Here is a 23,228-nt window from a genome sequence, read left to right on the forward strand (position 1 = left end):
CAATCCTCCCCCTCCCCCTCCTCCTAGCGTAAGCTACCCAAAGTCATTCTGGAATTGGGCAGCCTCCAAATCAAATAAATAAAAAATAGTTGTTGCCTTGAACCTAAACGATTGCCTTGAATGAAACGTGACATGTCTATTTCACAGAATGGAGCAACAGTTTTTCTGTTCTATGAATCTCAGTAAAATGCCCATTATCCAGGTGTTCTTTCAAGAAATAACTTGAAAGCATCTACTCAAAATATTGCTTTGTATATGAACAGGAAAAAAAAGACACACCATGAACAATTCACTTCAAAAGGTGTTTTAATTTAGAAATGCAGTTATATACATAGAATTGAAATTAAATTAAATTTTGTACAAATATTAAAATACTATCATCACACCCACTGTAATGTACAGGATGTGTATATATATATATATATATATATATATACACACACACATATATCCATCCTGCACAGCATTAATCATAGAATCTTTGAAACCCCATATATATATATATATATGAGTACCATTCTGTAAATAAATTCCTTAGTGATGCAGTTCAGATTACAAACAAATAAAAAGCACTGAAGGCAACCAGGTTTTCCCCTTGTGTATCTCCAGCTACCTACAGCCTGTCATCTGCATTACAGTGTAAATGTGTGTCTGAATGTTTGTTCTAACAGGATGTTTGGTCTGAACTCTGTGAGCTTCCATGAAAAATCAAGTGCAACAGTCAAATTTCCAGCAGAAATTGACAGCTACGCTCCTTAGCTCACCGGCTGGAAAAAGCAGTATTCCATGATGTTAACACAGAGGTTTTTCATATCCAGCTGCATTTCTTCTGGTGTAAGCATTGGGATCTTAACAACATGACAGAGGTGATCAAATTCAAAAGCAATTAAAAGCATCTAGGAAACAAACCAGACATGGATTTGAGATTCATAAAATACCACTAAATGTGGTGTGCCAATTAAAGGTTTCCAACTTGCCCCTCTCAAAAGCACACGCTACTCCTTTTGGGAGTGTGTGTGATACATATACAATAGTAATAATGGAAACTGAAAACTGATTCACAGCATTGCAGTTGCAGCTACTGTATACAGTAGTTAGCATTAAAATGTTAAGGAAATGCATGTACTTCTCAGGGATTTGCAGAACACAAACCCTGGGACCTGAGGCTGACCACAGATTATTAGTTTATGTCTGTATGTTTACTGGCATATGATGCAGTAGTTGCTGCAAATCCAGACATCATCTGTCATGTAAAGTATGAGTCAGATTTGACTCATGGCCTGTTTCTATACTTCTGAACAATATCTGAAAATTGTATGCATTACACCATATTTGAAAACAATGTGAGGACACAGTAGTACTAATTTTTTGCACTGCAGACACTCTTACCTCACAATAATGAGGATATAGGATCACATACCACAGTTGTGTATGCACTATTACTCAACCTAGCACAATTAACAAAAACATCTTTGGTTCTGGAACCCCTTTCCACACACACACCTCTTGTAAGTATTCTAATTAGCATCATGGTTATTCTTGTGTTAGTACACTTGACATGAGTAAGCATTACAGGTAGCAAACAAAGAAAGAAAGCGTACATAGGTGAGATTGCTGGATACTAAAAGAAAAGCATTTCGTAGCAAGGAAGTAGAAACTACTAACCAAAGTTTGTGCAATTAGATTTTTCAAGCTGCAGGTCTAGCTGCCCACGTATCCAGTGTCTGAGGGCCAATAACACTCATGTAACCTTTTAATCAGGAAATGGACTTGCAGACCCCTCACATCTGCCACAAGTAGCAGGAAGTGATTATTATAAACTATTTACTTATAATAAGTAAAAACTGAATCATTAAAAAGTGCTCCAGTGTTTAAAAAAAAAAGTTTTGTGGGAAGAGGACTCAGAAGAGTGCTTAACAGGTGCAGTCTGCACTTAAGCATCTAGTATTGTTCAGTACTCTTCTGTACTTTCCTCTATATATTTTCTAGTCTTACTGTATTCATGCCTTAAATGTGCAAGTTTAAAATATTAAAAAAAACAAAAACAGATTCATTCTCCATCAAGCTTCTTCCTCCACTTCTTATTTTATATGAAACTTCAAAAGCAAGGGCATGAGAATAAAAAAGGAATCTGGTAATCCTGTTTGTTTTAACATGCATGGATTCTCAAGCTTTAGTTTTTCCTTCAAAAGAGGAAACACTAAGAAATATGTCTATTCTAGAGTGGCAGCTGTTTTAAGACACTGATGTTATGCTGACCATTAATGAAGGAGAAAAATGGGGTGCTCAGGCCCTACACCTTGTTAAATGGCAGCTTTCTATAGTGTACATCAATCCACTTGATGTGTATTCACCACAGAAAAGCAGCACTGCATTTTAACTTAAATATCTTGCTTTTAGCATGCAGCAGGTAGAAGAGTAAGGAAAAAGCTTTTCTCAGTGGAAGAGAAAAATATCCTGTGGTTAAGTTCTACACCTGACATAAGATGTGTATGTTCACCAACTCAGCCCAGCAATGACTACTGGAGTGAGAAAAACCTCTGTAATCAAAGAAAAATCTATTGAACTAGATGGACCAGTCTAAGTCACTTTAAGGCAGCTTCATGGGTTCATCTCCCAACCAGGATTTGTAATAAAATGGGGGATGGAATGGCAAGCATTCATTCATCAGAACAAGATTAACCAGGAGACTCAAGTTTCAGAAAAGGCTTACATTTTAAAAACCAGAACCACATTTTATTCCTGCAAGGCACAAATTGTGCTCTTGCAGCATCTGGTTCTCCCTATACAAGGCTGCAAGAAGTTAAATGAATAATTAGGCACCCAAGAACTGCACAGTGTTGGAGTAGCAGCCCTTCCAACCTAATTAATGCTCTTTGATGCTTCAGAATTTTAATGTCAATTAAAAAAATATTCTATTCATTTACATCTTAAGCTTTAGAACAGATACCCCAGCATATACTTAACAGCTATTGGTACCTTTGCTTTCTATGAATTTGCCAATCAGTTCAAGAACCTGAGAATGTAAGATTTTAAAGGGGAAAGAAACCTACAATTTTGAAGATGGTATCATTTTTATTGTTGATCTTCAAAATTCAGTTTCCCAGAAAGGAAAAGCTATTTAATTCTTGCCCTGAAAAATCACAAGATCCAACTATAAATTATTCAGGTAAAATATTAAGTTCCAAATTCTTTATAAAGGTTATTTATACGAAAGGTTTCCAGAGACTTAAGGATGCAGTACATGGAACATGCTGGCTACACATTAAAAAGGGAGGGTGCTAATGCTTTTATGCCCTCCTTGTGTGGTTCCCATTGGCATCGAAGCTGGCAACTGTGGGAACAGTGCATGACCTGCTCCACCAAAACCCTTCCTTCTGCATGTAAAGACTGGATTATAAATTCTGCCTGATGAAATGCAAATATGTTATTTCAGAGTTCTTACATAAAACACAATGGTTTAAAAAACTGCACAGCTGAGTGAGAAAGAAGACTGATATTCAAGGCCAATCCAGTCATATGAATCCAGAAAAGAAACCAGCATTAAACGTCACTCTATACTTTGCGACATCTCCATCCTGACCAAAATATTTACCACTGTACTAAGCCACAATTTACTTAATCTTGGTTTCTTGAATAAGTTCACAGACCATGGTAAACCACTTGTCAAGATTTACAAACCACAAGAGCTGGGTCTATACAGCATGATAAACATTATTATGGTTATTAGGTTGAGGAAATTATATGCCCCTAGCCATTAGGATTGTAAAACTCCTTCAAAAGAAGTGCTTCTAAATTTGTGGGGCCTCATTCAAAGCTCCTCTTTTCAAATTGGTAAAGCAGCTATAAGGGAAAAACAGGCAGAGATAGCTGGAAGCATCTTCCGAAGCAGCAGCACAAGCTTGGGAAAAAGGCTGTTTTAGCATGGAAAAAGTGTTTTGTGCACAGCCTTGTGTCTGGAAGCAGCTTTTTCAAAGGATTTGCACAGCCTTATTAGCCCCTGTATAATATTAGTTAAGGCTAGTTCTTCCTGAATAACTTTTGCTTGCTAATTGCTATTGGAACCTCTTCTGTGTAACAAGACCTCAAATATAACTGATACTTATCTGTTTACTTACAAGAGAGCAGAATCAAAGCCAAGGCAATATATATTGCTACCAATATCAGCTCCAGGAAAATCCAGAATTGTTTGCCTCTGTCATATTATTAAAAGCAAGCAAATTATTGGTTTACTCAGTACTTCTGCACATCCTGAAGGAGGATAAAGAACCATGCAGATTGCTAAAGTTTTGTCACATTGCCACAGCAAATTCTACTATATACCTTAAGATTGTCATATACATCACCCTACAAATTTGCAAGGCTATATTCACAAAGACTTTGTTTTTATTATTTGATAAAATGCAAGCTGTGGTTTTCTGAGTATTTGTTTTCAATACTAAACTTTTGTTGGAATACTCATAGGAATGCTCATAGTTCTGAGCTTGTGCAGACCATCTAAAGTCAGCGATTATGGGCAGTCGTCCAAAGAGGCAGAAGCTATTTCCCAGTCCCAGTTCTGGGACAAAATGGAGAACTGGTACTTAAGCTGCCTACTTCTGTTGTACAAATCTTTGGGAAATCACACAAAAAGTCTTGTTTTGGGAGGTTCACTTGGAAAAAAGCTATGGAATCAGTACTTCCATAATGTCATCAAGAAATGTTGTTCACAGATAGCTAGAAAAACAAGAGCAAAAGCAGGCTTGTGCGAGAGGATGTGAGGTAAACAAGCATGTTCCCTGCATAGTAAGAAGTTTCTAAGTGGAAGTAGCATGCAGAAGGCAACATAAAAAATAAAGTGTGTCGAGGAGGGGAGGATCTTGCATCTGGATAAGACAGCAGCATGGCTCTTTTTTAAGGCAGGCTATCACTAATTCATTCAAGGCAAATTGGACATACCAATTTAAAAAGCTAAATACTTGCTAACCATGATCAATACTTTAAATTGATAGTTGCTAGCTGAGGAAAGGGTTAAAAAGCAGGCCCTGGCAATACCTCCACAAGGACAGAAATCAACCACAGCAAGAAAATAAAGCAGCTATGCCAAAATTACTCTGTGGTGGACTGACACAGAAATGCAGTGACATGTGATAATGCTGCTCAAACACAACAATTGACACTCTACTGATATTTGAAAGAGACTAAACCAATCATATACTCAAAGACGGAAGGCTCTGGACCAACTGTCATTTGGCCAATGTATTGCTGACAGGGTGAGAACGTGGGCTTAGCTATGCAAGTGTTCTTAAATCTGGCTACATACAAGGGAATTACTCAAAGCTTTCTGCAGCAAGACAGCCCTAGATGTATGCCACAGCACGTTCAAAAAGATAAGGAAAGTCCTAGTGGGTGTGGTGGGAACGAATAAAGGAAAGAATGAATGCATATATATATGAGAGACTTCACCCTTGGGGAAAACAAAAAAACATGTAGCAGCCTAAGCTTTTTTTCTAAAATGGCCAGTAGCAATTCCCTTTAACACAGCCAGCACTGCTTATTAATGTGTTGATGTGCAGTTACATTATGGATTATACGATTTTCAACACCTGAGGTCTACAACCAGTATGTATGACTCCTACAAACACCCTCCTGCTCAGACCATCTCGAGGCATTCCATCTTGCCTTCATAATGTAGTTAATAAATAGAACAAAACTATCTGCACCAAACAAAGCAAGCTGTGGTTTGACCCTGCTTTCTGAGAAGTCCAGAAGCTAGCAAGGCCTATGAGAAGTTGCAACAAGCCAGTGTAAGAAGGAGCAAGGCACAAGTAAATAGCAACTCTCCAGAGACTGTACTCAAAATCATCTGGCTGGGAAAGAGGAGAGGCTGGAGGAACTTGAGTCTATAAACATCTCTGAAGCCCCCCCCTTTAATGCTTATAGAATGAGATGGAGAAGATGGCTGGCATTCTGTGCACCCCACTGATGCACTGAAGGAGGTGTCTTGGTAGCATCCTTTGGAACTTCAACTAAGGGATATTTTCTGGAAATATTCAGGGTGCAGCACTTCGGGGAAGGGGAAGCCAGCATGGAGTGCTCATCATCCCGAGAAGGAAAGTAGAGAGTGTAGACTAGATGAATGCCGTAAGGCTCATGCCTCTTTCAACAATGGAATATCTGAATCGAGAGAGAAGCAAAAAAAAAAAAAAAAAGAACGTTAAATAACCTTTGTGTTCAATTACAAGTTTCAAAAGCAACCCAGCACAGCCCTGATAAAGAGTCTGAGAAGTCTATGAAGTCCATTCACTTTACCAAAGTTCTTATTTAACCAGGCCAAGTTTCTATAACAGTTTGGCATTCTTTAAAACTTTCACTGGCTATGTTTTTGCAAGGCCTTTTCCTCAGAAAAGCCCTAAAGTCTCTAATATTAAGAGCTTCTTTGGATTGACTCAGACAAGAGAACAAAGCTTATTCATTCTTCCTAATCTTGGGATCAGACTAAGACTCAGAAGGAACAGCGAGCACTGTACCAGTCAGAGACTGATCTTGCTCTATGTCAATTAACTTCTGCTCTAGAGGAAACACTGTAAAATAATTGTGCAATATGTCACATGGAGCTGTAGAATAGGCAAATTTCCACTGGAGGAATTTCCCCCTTCTGTCACCTCCTGGGATTCCTTCTGCCACCCTCCTTGCTCGATGGAAGATACCATGCCACCTTGCCATCACCATCCAGTCATTCTGTGCGGTGGCTTTGCCACTCTCTTATACAGTGGCTGGCCGAAAAACAAAATTGTTTTTCCCCCCTCACTTTAAAAAGAAAATGAACCAAGGAAGAAAAAGAGCACAACTGAGGCGGCAGGTGGCTGCAGGTTTTTGTGCTTGAAGAAACACTGTCCAGCTCAACAAGCAGAAATGGCTCAGCGGTGAGGAGACACCCAGTAATGCAGAAGTGCTGCAGAGGGTAAGGGAGGAAGGCCTAAATAAAGCAAGCTGCCTTCTTCAACAGGTAGCAAAATATCCTTGAATTTAAAATGCATGGAAGTTCAGTTTTGCATTCCCAAACTTCTGTACCAAAATACATCACAAGAACTACAGCTGAAATCCAATTATGTACCTTTAGAACCCTGTATGACTGAACCCAAGATTAGGGTTTCTGTTTGGTTTGTGCGCTTATGTGAAATGCAGATAAAACTATAATTAAATCTATTAATGGGCAACCCTATTGGGTCGTTAGGGAGAGTATGTAATGAAGTAGATCACTGCATGGGGTGCTGCAGAGCTTGATACTTTCTCTGCTTCTGTCTACATGAAGCCCCTGGGTGAGATTATCCAACGGCACGGGGTGAGGAACCATCGGTATGCTGACGGCCCCTAGCTTTACATCTCCACCCCAGGCCAATTAAGTGATGTTGTGAAGGTCCTGTGTCAGTGTCTGGAGGCTGCAGGGGGTTGGATGGGGAACAACAGGCTGCAGCTCAATCCAAGCAAGACTGGGCGGCTTTGGATCTTGGGGCCCCCTGGCTCTGGGGACTTTCCATCTCGTTCTGGGTGGAGTTGCATTACCCTAAATAGAACCTCTGTGGGTCTTGCTCGCTTTTCACAAGGTCCTGAAAACATGGGTTTGCCAATGGGCGTGGGGACCCAGGAGTGTGGTAGAGCCTGTGTAATGGCTGTATTGATAGTTATGGATGGATGTGACTACTTCAGCTATGAATTTTATTATATGGTTTATATATGGTTTTATATTGTTTTTAACTTGCTGTATTGTTTTGGTGTTTATATTGTTTTTAATTGTTTGTGAGCCGCCCAGAGTCATATACTGAGATGGGTGGCTATATAAATTGGAAAAATAGCTAGATAGCTAGATAGATAAGACAGCAAAAAGGTTCTTAACAGTTTTTTTTTCTGAAGACAATGCTACTCTTTGTAATTTCTCAATTGAAGGAATAAATGGAAATAGCAGGATTTATCGACATTTTTATTCCAGTTATAGGAATCCAGATGCAAGACTTATTTCACATTACTTACCATCCATATACTCCTCTGAAGAAGCCAGCGATAAAAGGCTTTGTACATCACTGTTTTCTGAGTCTGAAGTCTCTTTGTGCCTGGGTTTACTACTAGATGTGCCAGCCACCCAGGAAGACGTGGTAGCCTGATGCACTAGAACAGTTTCTGAGTGGTGAGAGCTGCCAGCTTCACACAATCCAGAACGTCCAGGGATTTCATCCTCCCTAATAAAGCAGCTGGGACCCATTTGGTCTGGTGGTGGCTGTTGCATTTCCCTTGCCTCACTCTGTCCAGCTCCTTCTGAAAGGACAATCTGTATCCGCGTATCTGAGGATGGTATGCAGTTTCCAGCACTGCCATAGACAGCTTCTTCGTAAGATGGCAAAGCTACCTGAACTCCATCCACCATAATAGAAACCTGGTCCCCAGAAACACCTTGATCACGCCTGTGTTTGGATTTTAAAGAAATATTTAAGCACGATGACATAAGCAGCATTTTACAGAGCAATAAAATCTACAGGATTAGCAATCCTATTTGTTTTACTGTTCATTCAGAGGTAAAGGCACTAGTAATAAACCACTTCTTCACTTTGGTTTTGTCCAAATATATTAAGACCGCAATTTTCAGAATTCTTGAGCACCATTTCAAACCAGTAGCACCACTGGATATTTAGCAAACTGTAATGCCAGTGTGAGAGCCAGTTTGGTGTAGTGGTTAAGGGACCAGGCTAGAAACCAGGAGACCATGAGTTCTAGTCCCATGTTAGGCATGAAGCCAGCTGGGTGACCTTGGGCCAGTCACTCTCTCTTAGTCCTAGAAAGGAGGCAATGGCAAACCACTCTTGAAACCTTGCCAAGAAAACTGCAGGGACTTGTCTAGGCAGTCGCCAGGAGTCAACAATAACTCAAAGGCACGCACACACACACATAAGCCAGTGTATCTGTAGGATATCAGATAGGAGAAGGCTTTAACAAGCCTAAGGTAGATCAGGATATGGTTGATCTCAGGATTATTTTCAATAAGGTAAGCCGATTCTTTAATGAGCAGCACAGACTTTCCCTCTTAACGTGGATGTGCTTGTGAAATTACTGTTAACTGAGGTCTGGAACTAAAAGCAAATTCCTGCTGAGATGAACCCTTATTGTTTAATACTGAGGGGCTAGGCTCTTCTCTCTAATTCTGGTTGATATATCCCTAATATACAGTCAGGTCCAGAAATATTGGGACATCGACACAATTCTAACATCTTTGGCTCTATACACCACCACAATGGATCTGGAATGAAACAAACACAATGTGCGTTAACTGCAGACTGTCAGCTTTAATTTAAGGGTATGTACATCCAACACAGGTGAACGGTGTAGGAATTACAAGAGTTTGCATATGTGCCTCCCACTTGTTAAGTGACCAAAAGTAATGGGACAATTGGCTTCTCAGCTGTTCCATGGCCAGGTGTGTGATATCCCCTCAGTAGCCCAATTATAATGTGCAGATAAAAGGCCCAGAGTTCATTTCAAGTGTGCTATTTGCATTTGGAATCTGTTGCTGTCAACTCTCAAGATGAGATCCAAAGAGCTGTCACTATCAGTGAAGCAAGCCATCATTAGGCTGAAGAAACAAAACAAACCCATCAGAGAGATAGCAAGAACATTAGGCGTGGCCAAAACAACTGTTTGGAACATTCTCAAAAAGAAGGAACGCACCGGTGAGCTCAGCAACACCAAAAGACCCGGGAGACAACGGAAAACAACTGTGGTGGATGACCGAAGAATTCGTTCCCTGGTGAAGAAAACACCCTTCACAACAGTTGGCCAGATCAAGAACACTCTCCAGGAGGTAGGTGTATGTGTGTCAAAGTCAACAATCAAAAGAAGACTTCACCAGAGTGAATACAGAGGGTTCACCACAAGATGTAAACCATTGGTGAGCCTCAAAAACAGGAAGGCCAGATTGGAGTTTGCCAAACGACATCTAAAAAAGCCTTCAGAGTTCTGGAACAACATCCTATGGACAGATGAGACCAAGATGTAACAGAGTGATGGGAAGAGAAGAGTATGGAGAAGGAAAGGAACTGCTCATGATCCTAAGCATACCACCTCATCAGTGAAGCGTGGTGGTGGTAGTGTCATGGCGTGGGCATGTATGGCTGCCAATGGAAGTGGTTCTCTTGTATTTATTGATGATGTGACTGCTGACAAAAGCAGCAGGATGAATTCTGCAGTGTTTCGGGCAATATTATCTGCTCACATTCAGCCAAATGCTGCAGAACTCATTGGACGGCACTTCACAGTACAGATGGACAATGACCCAAAGCATACTGCAAAAGCAACCAAAGAGTTTTTGAAGGGACAGAAGTGGAATGTTATGCAATGGCCAAGTCAATCACCTGACCTGAATCCCACTGAGCATGCATTTCACTTGCTGAAGACAAAACTGAGGGAAAATGCCCCAAGAACAAGCAGGAACTGAAGACAGTTGCAGTAGAGGCCTGGCAGAGCATCACCAGGGATGAAACCCAGCGTCTGGTGATGTCTATGCGTTCCAGACTTCAGGCTGTGATTGACTGCAACAGATTTGCAACCAAGTATTAAAAAGGGAAAGTTTGATGTATGATTATTATTCTGTCCCATTACTTTTGGTCCCTTAACAAGTGGGAGGCACATGTGCAAACTCTTGTAATTCCTACACCGTTCACCTGAGTTGGATGTACATACCCTCAAATTAAAGCTGACAGTCTGCAGTTAACGCACATTGTGTTTGTTTCATTCCAAATCCATTGTGGTGGTGTATAGAGCCAAAGATGTTAGAATTGTGTCGATGTCCCAATATTTCTGGACCTGACTGTATGCTTCCAGATGCCCTTTGTGCATTTAACATCACGTTAAGTTTGATGAATGTGTTACTTTAGAACTTTACATCCCCATTGTTTCATTACAATTTTCCCCTCAGTATTAGGCTTTAAAAGCACTTTCCATGGTCAATATGCCACTATTAGCTGGTGAGCATGAGGAGACCCAGCCTTGTTTCCAGGTTGAAGCTGCAGAAATAGGTCGGGATCATTATAGTCACTGTATGGTGAGATATGTCCCATCCCAACTCTAAGTTCTGGAGGAAAAAAGGGAGTGGGTTGGCTGCTATCTTGTCAAACCAACTACAGTGCCATGGCAATGCCAGGCCAATCTGGGAGCCAAGAACCCCTTTGGGATATTTCAGACTTGTAGTGGGCAGATGAATAAACCCCATGCCTCTCTTTTCCTGAGAAAAAGGGAAATACAACAATATAACATGTAATACATTTCATCCTAAAAGCACCTCTTCTTTTCTTAGTAATTTTTATCCCAACAATGTAATATAGGAATAAAGGAGGAAATAAGAGACCATGTAAAATTTATCTATAACTACTGGCAAATTCATAACTGAGCTGGGGCAGAATTACAAGACTTCTACCTCATAGCTCGTAGCTAATAATCACTGCACTATGGCTAAAATACTGGACACAGATAAAAATACAAGTTATGGAAGAGAGGTTAGTTATGGTATGGGAATTACATTTCAATGGCAAATTACGCTAGTCTTAAATAGAGAGAGAAACAGAACGGCTTTATTGATAATTGATTTCCTCGTGCTATCATGAGGCCACAGCCAATGAAGGAGGCATCCGTTCTTTTATATCATTATAAATCGTTACATTTGTACAGATTAGCCATTTCTGCTGGAGTCAGAACAATGGGCTAACTTGACAGATACTATCTGCCAGGTAAACTGTGAGTCACAGATCTAATTCTGCTTAGACAGACTTCTTGACCAGAAATATTTAGGATTTTATCTTGCATCCAAGATAAATGGATGTATGTACCAAGCAGCTATTTAACAACAGCTAGAATGACTGGCAACCCTATCACTATATGCAGCCTATGTTTTTTGTCAAACAGTACAGAAAAAAGAATTCTAAAAATCTCCAGGCACTGATCTTCATTTCGTGGAGTCCTTGGGGTTCTCTGAGCTTGTTTCTTTTCTTGCAAACGTTTCATTATCCAGCTAGGTAACATCTTCAGCACTGAAGATGTTACCTAGCCGGATAATGAAACGTTTGCAAGAAAAGAAACAAGCTCAGAGAACCCCAAGGACTCCACAGTGCAACCCTGAGCTACACATATTCACCTCCATTGATCTTGATTTCCTACAACCAAACACATTTCACAAAATTGGGCAAGATTTGAAAATTGAATACAATTTATAAAAGTCTACTTCAAACAGGGTCATTTGATTTATGACATAGTGAAGTGTGTAGTGTCAGACATTTTGGAAAGTGAAGTTAAATGGGCCCTAGAAAATGTTGCTATCAACAAAGCTGCAGGAATTTATGAAATACCTGCACAACTGTTTCATATCTTGCAAGGATGACATTGTTAAAATGCTGCTGACAGTTCATAAGCAGATATGGCAAACACAGCAGGAGCCAGAGAACTGTAAAGATGAATCTGTATTTAAAACCAAAAAATGACAGTGCCAAAAGATGTTCAAACTACCAAAGAATTGCATGTGTTGCAAACATTTGATGGATAATTGAAAAGGAAAGGAAGTCCCCCAAAGTCACTGATTTTTGTTTTATTGATTATACTAAGAGCTTTGACTATGTGGACTACAGCAAACTGCACATAGCCATTACACACAAGTGTATTCTGGACCACTTTATCTGAATATTTAAGAATTCTTATGATGGCTAGGAAGCAAAATAGAATATGGAACAACACACTGGTTCAAAATTGGGAAAGGAGTGTAGTAAGGTTGTATACTATCATCCTATCTAATTTATATGAGGAACATAAAATGAAAAGTGCTGGACTGGAAAAAACAGAAGTTGGAATTAAATTTGCTGGAAGAAATACTGACAACCTCGAATAGGACAAAGTGACACCACTTGGCGGCTAGAAGTAAGAAAAGCTTAAGGAATTCCTTGGTAAAGTTTTAAAAATAGGAATGCAAAAGTCAATCTGATACACAATACCCAAATATGTCAACTGTCCATGACCACCTAATGCAAACAGGTGAGGGAGCAGCAGCAGCAGCAGCAGCAGCAAAAGACTATCTTCCAGGGCTCAAATATCTACAGGGTTGGTTATTATAACCATGAAGTAAAGGGGAACCAGCTTCTTGGGAGAGAGGCTATGACAAACCTAGACAAAATTTTAAAATATAGAGACATCACACTGCCAACAAAATTACCTACTGTCAAAGCCATATCTTTCCAGTCCTAATGTATGGCTGTAAAAGCTGGACAATCAGAAAGGCTGAACAAGAAAAACCAATGGCATTGTACTGTAGGGCTAGAAAAACTAGTTATTTGACATGGTGGAAGCTGAACCAGTCAGCACACTGGAAGGACTAAATAAATATTTTGGCCACATAACATGTAAGCAGGACTTGTTGGAGAAGACCCTAATGCTTGAAAAATCAAAGGTAATAGAAAAAGAGGCTAGCACAAGGCATGATGGCTAGAGACCATCACTAATATTGCAAGCACGAGCTCATGAGAACTCAAAGAAGCAGTTATGGATAAACAATCCCACTGGATCATGAAAAATTGGAAGTGACTGAACAACAGTCTAAATTTCATAGTTTCTTATGCAAGAGACTGAAAGAGAGCAAAGACTGCCTGGATTAAACATAAACATTACTTCTCTGTTATACTAGCTTAAGACAGCATACAAGACAGAACAGATGGGGCATACCTTCCATGGGAATGAGCCATCAAGAAACAAAGGAGTGCTGTTACCACAGTCTTACCCACCCACCCAAGGAAAAAACCAAAGAAGTTTTGATAATTTTATTCAATGAATAATTTCTGTGTGATATGATGGGCATGCCACCTTGAAGTTGTATGGAGAAGGGCATTACCTTCTTCACTGAGAGACACTTCTATCCTGAATCAATTTTTTTCCAGCTTCAGGTATAGACATAGGAGACAAAAAATACTATGTGTGTCTATTCTGTTTGAAATTCTCTTGTTTAAAAAATTAGACAAGTAGGATTGCAGGAAATTATTCCCTTTATCTCAGTGAATAATACACAAGTAAGGGAACCGAGGACTTGACCCAAAGCCCACAGTGTGTCACCTGGACTACAAAAATACCTATTTTCAGTGGTGATAACTGTTCATTTTAAATAACATCAATGAAATCTCCAGGCTAATTAAGTCTGTTTATGAAACTCCGTCATTCTTCAAAGTGCAATTTCCACATTTTGCTTGCCAGAGTAAACATACTGACAACAGTCTGTGAGTTCAAGAATTCCAGGCTTCTTCCCAGCCTTGGAACTATGAAGCAGGCAGGGAGCAAACAATGCACAGATCCCTTCTCCTAGCTCCAAGAATGAAAGGAAGGCTAGAGGTTCTTTTGGCTACTGAGTAACAGAGGTGACTCTGGTGGTGGTGCTTGGCTTGACCACACAGGAACCCTGGAAAACACAATCTTTTAGTTTGGATAATTTGAAACCCTCCAATAAGCCCTAGGTAAAATTCCTACTAGAAGAGACCTCCATAACTAGGATCTATTAAGAGCAATGCACTTTTATTTTTTATTCCACCTTTATTATTTTTATAAATAACTCAAGGTGGCAAATATACTAATACTCTTTCCCCCTCCTATTTTCCCCAGAACAGCAGCCCTGTGAGGTGAGTTGGGCTGAGAGAGTGTGACTGCCCCAAAGTCACCCAGCTGGTTTTCACGCCTAAGGTGGACTAGAACTCAGTCTCCCGCTTTCTATCCTGGAGCCTTAACCACTAGACCAAACTGTTTTTAAAAACCTAATGGTTCCACAAGGCCAATAAAAACAGAATATGATGAAATCTGTATTAGACCATAACATCCAGTTATTCCATCGCAATAGGATCCAAGATTATTTTCTTCAACATCAACAAGTTTTCCCAAGGAAATAAATGGATTCTTTGCCTAACAAAATTAGTTCCTGAAATGTAAAAAAGAGACTAGAGGAAAAACCTGAAAGAAAATAGCAAGGAGCAACCAGGAAAAGAATGCATGGCTCTGGGTCAACAAATTAATGAGACACATGCCACCATACTTGTAAACATTTACATCAAGAGAGAGGAATCTGAAGCTTTCTAGCTGTTACTGAACAACAACTTCTAGCATTCTTCATCTTTGGCTAGCATAGCTGGGGATGCTGGGACCTAGCAACATCTGAACCAGTTCTCCATTCAATTTACATGCACAAACATCTGCCCCTCAAAAAGCAGCTGATGATTGTATCATCTTCCCAAATACTATAGCTTCTACCACCAACACTAGGGTCTATTCCATTCTTTTAGCTGTTTGCAGCACAGTTGGTATAACTCTTATGCTATCTCTTAGCTGTATTGTGTAGTGTGTGAACGCTGGCCGTTAATGTTGCATGGGTTATGCTACTTTGGACGTAAGAGCTGAGTGTACACACTACTCTAATCCTAGCAGTTTACTAAAGCGAGCAGCGGCATTCACCCCAGCAGCTAACTTTGACTTTACCTGATACGCAAGTAGTCACAATAGCCTCTTCTGCTTAGCATCAAGCAAAGGGGGGAAAAAAACCCAAAGAAAAAAATCCCTCTAACCCTAACTGAAGAGATCCCCACAAATTCTGAAGAGCTCACCTGCTATGATGAAACGACTTCAGTTTTGGTTGTAGCAAAACAAACAATACAACTAGGAGAAGGATGAGAGCGACCGAACTTGCTGTAGTAGCCACTATGGATAAGGTGGGTACTCCTACGCTTGGAGGAGAACCTTTATCTGTAAAACCAACCAAACAAACAAAAAGCAGTCAATGGTTTCTCTTCAGGAAGCAGCTGTTTCCCATCACTAAGGCAGGATTCCTGAATAAACTCAGCCCTGGCAGTAAGCAGTTGGCACAGGCAGCTTTCTTCTCAGAGAAGCCTGGTTTGGCTGATGCCTGCTGCAAATACATTCAGAGAGAAGGATTCTCAGAAGAGACTGTACCTGGTAGTCAAGGCATTTGTCTCTTTATTTTTGTTTATTAAACAAATTAATATAGCCACTCATCTCAGAAGAAGTGACTCTGGGCAGTGTACAATAATCAAATAAAAAAAAATACATATATAAAAACAAGCATTTAATAATATTTAAAAAATCAACATTAAAGTAGAGATGAATTAAGACTAAAATATATACAAACCCCATGCAGAGACAGTGTACATCCACCTCAATAGTGGAGCCATTTAGACATGTCTCCGGTTCCCTGGGACCCCCAGGCCTGGTAACATAGGTCTTGAGGGATTTCTGAAACATCCAAAGGAATGGAGAGAACCTAACGTTGGGGGGCGGAGAATATTCCACAAGGCGGGTGCCACCAAATGTAGGTCCCTGGTAGATAGTATCCGCAGCATGCCCCCTCTGCCAGATCTAATAGGGCAGGCTGATATAATCAGGGATAGGTGGCCCCTCAGATAACCTGATCCCATGCCATGAAGGGCTTTAAAGGTTAAAACCAGCACCTTGAATTGGACCCAGAAGCAAACTGGCAACTCGCGAAGCAGAGGTGTAACGTGTTCGCAGAGTAGAGGTGTAACATGTGCTGTCCTAGGAGCACAACATAACTACTCACACCACTGCATTCTGCACCAGCTGAAGCTTCCAAATATTTTTCAAGGGCAGCCCCATGTAGAGTGGATTACAATAATCCAATCTGGAGGTGACTAGGGCATGACTGACTGTGAGCAGAGCTTCCTGATCCAGAAATGGGTGCAACTGGCACACAACCCGAAGCTATGCAAAGACCCTCTTAGCCACGAATGCCACCTGCTCTTTGAGCAGGAGTCATGGGTCTAGGAGGTCTCCCAGATTGCACACTGGGTCTGACTGGGGCAGTGCAATCCAGGACCAAAGATGGCATAGTCCTAGAACTAGTAAGCCACAAAACCCAGCACCACTCAGTCTTGCCAGGGTTCAGCTGATTCCTCCATAAACCACAGGGAGTGATGGGATCCCTGAGAGGGGAGAGGTCACATAGGTGCGATCTGATCCAACATCTCAGCCACCCCCTTATTCCAAGTGGCAACTAAGGCTTTGGATGGACCATGCAGCAGACCAACAGGAATAATGCCCAGTTCCCTTTGAAACCCATCTGGGTCCATCAGTCACCAGGGGTGGACCAATCAAATGGGTCCCGCTTCCCTGCAGTGGATAGTGGCAGAGAATCCCATGGAAATCAGGGCATGATCTGACCGTGACAAAGGAGACACCATAAGCTCCCCCAAGTTCAGATCACATAGCCACTGCTCCAACAGGAACATCAAATCTGGAGTGTGACCACTGTTCTGCATCAGGCTCTGGATATCTTCGGATAGGCCCATGGCTGTCATGGTGGCCATGAACTCCCAAGCCACCTCAGGCCCCATTCCTAGAGAAGGCAGATTGAAGTCCCCCAGAACCATAAGCCTGGGGAGCTCCACTGCCAATTGAGAAATGGAGTCAAAGAGCTCAGGCAGGGAGGTTACTATGGAGCAGGGAATACAACAGCAACAATCCCAACTGATCCCTAGAGCCCAGTTTAATGAACAGAGTCTCACATCTGAAAATGTGTTGTAGTGCTCCTGAAGACTGTAAGGGTTTCCCAGATCACAACTGCCATACCCCCAACCCTGCCCTGAAGTCTCGGCTGATGCCACACTTAAAACCCAGCTGGGCATATTTCCAAAAGGGCAACTCCCTCTTCTGGATCCAGCCAGGTTTCAGTGATACATGCCAGGTCAGTCCTCTCATCAATGATTAGATCAGGGTTTCTCAACCAGGGTTCCGTGGAACCCTAAGGTTCCGAGAGAGGTCACTAGGGGTTCCCTAGGAGATCATGATTTATTTTAAAAAATATTTCAAGTGCCCTTGCAATGATGAACAGAGACCAAACAAAAATCTAGTTACAACTCTTTCTGAGCTCTCTGGTGTTGCACTGTAGAACTGTGTTTATTTTGTTGAATCCATTCTTAATTTTTGACACAAGATAGGGGAGACCATTGATAACAGGTGAATACTATAATTGCAGGAAGGAAGGAATGTATTGCAGGAAGGGAGGAATATAGTGAAGGAAGGGGAGGGAGAAGTGTATTTTTTCAAGAAATTAATAGACTAGTTCAACTTAGCCTGTGACGTCAGTCTCCCTCTCCTGCATCTTTTCCCTGAGGTTTTCTTGTAATTATTTTATCCTGTTATTTTAAATAAATTTCATACATATTTATTCAGTCATGTCTGAAGGTCCGATGTGGCAATTTTTGAAGAGGAGGTGTGAGAGAGAAGTGGAGGATTCTAGAACTGGCAATACTGATAAATTTAATGATGATAATGAAGAATTTAAACCTTCTCAGGCATTTCCCTGCATTGGTACATCAATGGACTCAAAAAAAAAGTCCATCTTTACAATGAAAGCTATTTATCAATGGGTTTTACATGGACTGGTGATCCAAGTTGTCCTATTCCGTTGTGCCTCCTCTGTGGCAAACAACTTACAAATGCAGCAATGGCTCCAGCAAAATTAAAAAGACAGTTAACTACAAATCACAGCCATATGACAAGTAAAAGTTCCAATTATTTTAAACAGCTATTGGAATCACAGAACAAACAGAGTAAAGCTTTTGTTAATAAAATGATAGTCAATAAAAAAAGCCCAAGAAGCGCGTTATCTAGTAGCAGAATTTATTACACAGCAAAGTAAAAGTCACACTTTGGGTAAGAAAGTAATCATGCCAGCACATAAAATAATTGTGGGAAAATGCTAGGACCAGATACAGTACAAGAAATTGAAAAGGTTCCACTGTCAAACAGTACAGTAAGTCAGCATACTGATGACATCACATGATGCTGTTTTGTATGATAAACTGAAGAACAGCAGCTTTTCTATCCAAGTTGATGAGTCAACAGATTTCACCAATAAATGTCATGTTATGGCATTTGTAAGATTTGTAAACGATGGTGAAATTGAAGAAAACTTTTTCTGCTGCAAAGAACTACATGAAACATGCAAAGGCCAAGATGTATTTAATGTTTTGTCTTCAGATCTGGAAACAAAAAGTCTGTCTTGGAGGAACTGTGTTGGCATTTGTACTGATGGTGCTCCATCAATGGTTGGCTCCATAAGAGGCTTTGTTTCTCTTGTAAGAAAAGAAAATCCTGATGTTGTCACAACACACTGCTTTGTTCAGAGAGGTGTTGGTGTCAAAAACTCTTGGAGATGAAATGAAAAAAATTCTGAATGATGCCACAAAAATGGTTAACTTTATTAAAGAAAGACCAGTTCACTCAACAATATTTAAAAAACTGTGTGAAAACCTGGACAAACTGCACCTAAGTCTCCTGTTACAAAGAGAAATAAGGTGGCGCAGCAGAGGAAGAGTTCTCAACAGGATGTTTGAGCTGAAGGCAGAACTGCAAGAGTATTTTTGAGAAAACAGTATTCCACATTTTGTTGAATGCTTTGAAGATAGAGAATGATTGCAGAAACTAGCATACTTGGTAGACATCTTTCATCACATGAACCAGCTGAACAAGTCTCTTCAAGGCACTGGAGAAAATGTTTTGACTTCAAGTGACAAGGTTCTTGGATTTAAAAGAAAATTGAATGTTTGAAAATATGTTGCAAAAGGAAATATTGAAATGTTTCCACTGCTGCTTGGGCTTGAGAGTGAGAAAGGATACCAGAAAGTCTCAAATCTAATTGAAAACCACCTGTTAGTACTGCAGAATAAAACTGATCAGTACTTTCCCTCCCTTTCAACACAAATATATGACTGGGTGAGGGATCCTTTTTCTGCATCTTCTGCTCGGAAGGAAGGAAGGACGGACGGACTTTGTGAGCTGCAGACTGATTGTACACTCAAGATGAGATTTCCTGATCTGTCCCCAAGGACAAGTTCTGGATTTCTGTGAAAGAAGAGTATCCTGCCATTTATAGGAAGGCATTGAATGTTTTGCTGCAGTTTTCAACTTCTTACACGTGTGAGCAAGCTTTCTTATTTAACAAGCATCAAAAGCAAAGACAAAAATTGTCTTATTTCAGCTGAAGATGAAATCTGTGTGTGCTTATCTCAAGTTCAGCCCAGAATTGAGTATTTGTGCAGCAAGAAACAAGCACAGGTTTCATATTAAAGAGCTAAGTTTTATTCTTTAGTTTAAGAATACTGTTCATGCATCTCTGTGTGTGTGTGTGTGTATGTGTGTGTGTGTGTGTATAGATATAGATATATATAGGCCTACACATGAAATGAATATAATAATTGTGTAACTTCTGGCCTCTATTTGAGCCTGAATATGCAGAGGTTCCCCAAGACCTGCAAAATATTTCAAGGGTTCATCTAGGGTCAAAAGATTGAGAAAGGCTGGATTAGATCATGAATGAGGGAGGCCTTATTGCAAGCTGACCTGGCATTCAGTAGCAGCAGCCGGAGGCCAGGGTAGCTGAAGGTCTGCTGACAGGGCATTGGAGCTGAGATCAAGGAGCTGGAACGCAGAACCATTATGACACAATAGTTCCACGTTCCCTGAGGGCAGCCCGCTCCCTCTCTCCCTCCGTATCTCCCCATGTCTGACACCACCATGATGTTCTGGCCTGCCTCCACCTCCCAATGGTAGCCCTAACCCCAGAACCAAGCCCCCAGGTACCCTGAGGTACTTTAACTTCACAGTCTCTCAGTGCCAACAGGGTACCCAGCTGCCACCTCCCCACTCACTAGAAAATACATGCACATTACAACACATTCAAACATACAAACACACAGAGGCTCCCTCCCCTGCTGCTCCCATACGCTGGAAGAGGGCTTCCCACATTCACCTACCAGCAATTCCTCCCTTGGCTCTCACCCAGAGGAGGAAACAGTCCATTCACAAGGCACTTTTTTAAAAAAGAAAACATACGGAGCCATGTTATTTCTTCCTTTCTGCCTTCTCAGGGCTACTCAGGGGGCAGACAAGGTGGCCTCCATGGGGGAAGGGGTCCCCAGTAGCCTGCCACTCTACTGTTCCCCCCCATCCACCGCCCATACCTCCAAGCCCTGGTGTCCCACAAAAGAAGGAAGTCAATAGTACAGAAGGAATCAGGCAATGGCAAAGGCGTCCAGCAGCAGAGTCCCCAGCAAAAACACCAACTAAAGCCCCAGCAGCAAAAGCGTCCAGCAGCAGCATCTCACAGAGTCCTGCAGCAGTCCGCCACTCAACCTGCCCCTTGGCGTCTAAGCAGCCGTCCAGTCCTCAGCAGCAGCAGTTTTTGGTCTTCTGAAAAGGAGTCAGACCCCGGCCCCCAGTCCAAAAGACCACTACCTAACAAGATGGTGCAGCGTGACCAACCAAAAGCAGCTCAACAGCACAACGGACCAAATGTGGCCAAATGACAAGTGCAGCAAAGCCACCAAACGAAGCAAAGCGACAAGTGGAGCAAAGCCACAAACACTGCTGTCCTCCGGCATGCCACTCTCTGGTCCAGTCCGACCTGAACAGCCTGAACTGCCTCCATCCAGGTAACTGCCTCCAAAACAAAGAAACGTCACACAAACACAGCCAACTAAGAGGACAGCCCGAACATGGCTCCCTCTCTCTCCACCATCTTAACCGGAAGTTATAAATGGTGGTGGTGGGGGGGGGGGACAAACAAACCCAAGTCCTTTCAACTGAAGTCCCACGCTATCTTAATTGTCTGATAGCTCCCAGGCCTCTTGGTTTTTGTTAACTGAATTTAAAATCATATGGATACAAGCCAAAACCATAATGAATATATTCAAGATTACATTTTGAAGTTTATTTTATTCCAGGGGAGAAAATAAGCAGCTGAATTATCTTTTTGACTATAACTATGTGACTAAATCAGCATCACTGGAAACTATAAGTAGAATGTTGTGGGAAGATTCCATTGCCAAGTCAAAGCTTGACAATAAGGAGATTGGTATTTTTCCGATTATGTTAAACCTTTTTTTTTTTTTTTTTGGAGAAGGTAAAAAAATGTATACATCAACATTTCAGCTTCACCATTCATCTGATCTTCAGAGAATTTGTTTCTTCCCATAAATTTCTATTAAATGACATACACTCCTCTCCTGCTGCTGCTCCAGTGCTCCCTGGTCAATTAAAGCTACATGGGAAATATTTTTATTTTTTTTGGCTTCATATCATGGGAAAGGAATTCTTATCTAACTGGTGAAAAATCTTGCAAGACACAATTGTTAAGTTGCTTTTGAGAAAATTCTTTTCAAGAGAGACAAGATGGTGTAAAGAAGACTCTTCTGCAGCAGGCGATGATCAAGTTGTATCAAAAACTCCCTTCCTCAAAATACTTCTACAATTAAATTGCTATGTGCTTGCTTTATTTATCTGTCAAATTTCTAAAGCCATCCAACTCCAGAATGGGTGGCATACAATATTAAAATAATAAACATACCATAACCTACCAAAAAGATATACAAATTTAATTTAATTTATTCAATTTACTATGGCCATCCACTCTAGAAGACATCCTAAGGGAGCAATAGAAACATAAACCTCAATCATCCATATTCCCAAAAGGGGGTCACCACACACCCTAACCCAGGGTCTAGGGGAAGAGTCAGGTCTTCATGGCTTGCTTAAACAATGCCACGGTAGGGGCCATTTGACTCTCTGGGATGATTTTGTTCAAGAGGGCAGGCACTGCAACATATAAAGTTGAGCCATTTCACTGTAGCCATATTCAACTACTACTAGGCAACAACATACAGAATTCCCAACCAACATGATCTAAGCCTTTCCCAGTCCAAGAAATGGCTACTTCAAAGGGCTGCACTTTAAAAAAAAACTTGGTTAAAAAATCAAAGCATTCAACATATATGTGAAATACCCTTTTATTACTTTAATCTAGTTTAATAATCACCCCCTTCTTGAAATGTTCTCTGGAAATTATGTTTGTGTGTGTGTGTGTGTGTGTGTGTGTGTGTGTGCGCGCGCGCAGTATCGGATATGGGGTCAGAATAGCTGCAAATATTAGGCAATATTTTCTGTATCTCTGCAAATTACAGTTTCCTGAATTACATGGGGAATATACTGTATGATAGCTAAACTGGTAGAGGACTGAAAGAAGTTTGGAATGAAGATTTCTCTTTAGAGAAAATTTATCCAAATACTTTCCTGAAGTGTAACTAGATACTGACTTTATGTCAGTATCTGAAAACACTGGACAAAAACAGCAGCACAGAAAGGAAAAGTGAGCATATTCA

At 40.9% G+C, this 23,228-nt stretch overlaps 1 protein-coding gene across 2 annotated transcripts in view; it reads right to left on the minus strand.

Moving 5' to 3' along the window:
- Window positions 1–288: 288 nt before the first annotated feature.
- SUSD6 (sushi domain containing 6) overlaps window positions 289–23,228 on the minus strand; it is a 72,337-nt gene continuing 49,397 nt past the window's right edge. For both annotated transcript variants that reach the window (XM_007436726.3, XM_007436725.4), the window contains exons 4-6: window positions 15,639–15,777; window positions 8,011–8,438; window positions 289–6,156 (exon numbers count right to left, since the gene is read on the minus strand). In XM_007436726.3, coding sequence (XP_007436788.2) covers window positions 6,131–6,156; window positions 8,011–8,438; window positions 15,639–15,777 — 593 coding nt within the window. In that variant the 3' untranslated portion in view covers window positions 289–6,130. The remainder of the gene's footprint in view (window positions 6,157–8,010; window positions 8,439–15,638; window positions 15,778–23,228) is intronic.

This window comes from Python bivittatus, unplaced genomic scaffold (genome assembly GCF_059951505.1).
Source record: "Python bivittatus isolate LINGU-HERP-01145 unplaced genomic scaffold, Pbiv_v1 ctg000480_np1212, whole genome shotgun sequence".
In the NCBI taxonomy this organism is placed as follows: Eukaryota; Metazoa; Chordata; class Lepidosauria; order Squamata; family Pythonidae; genus Python; species Python bivittatus.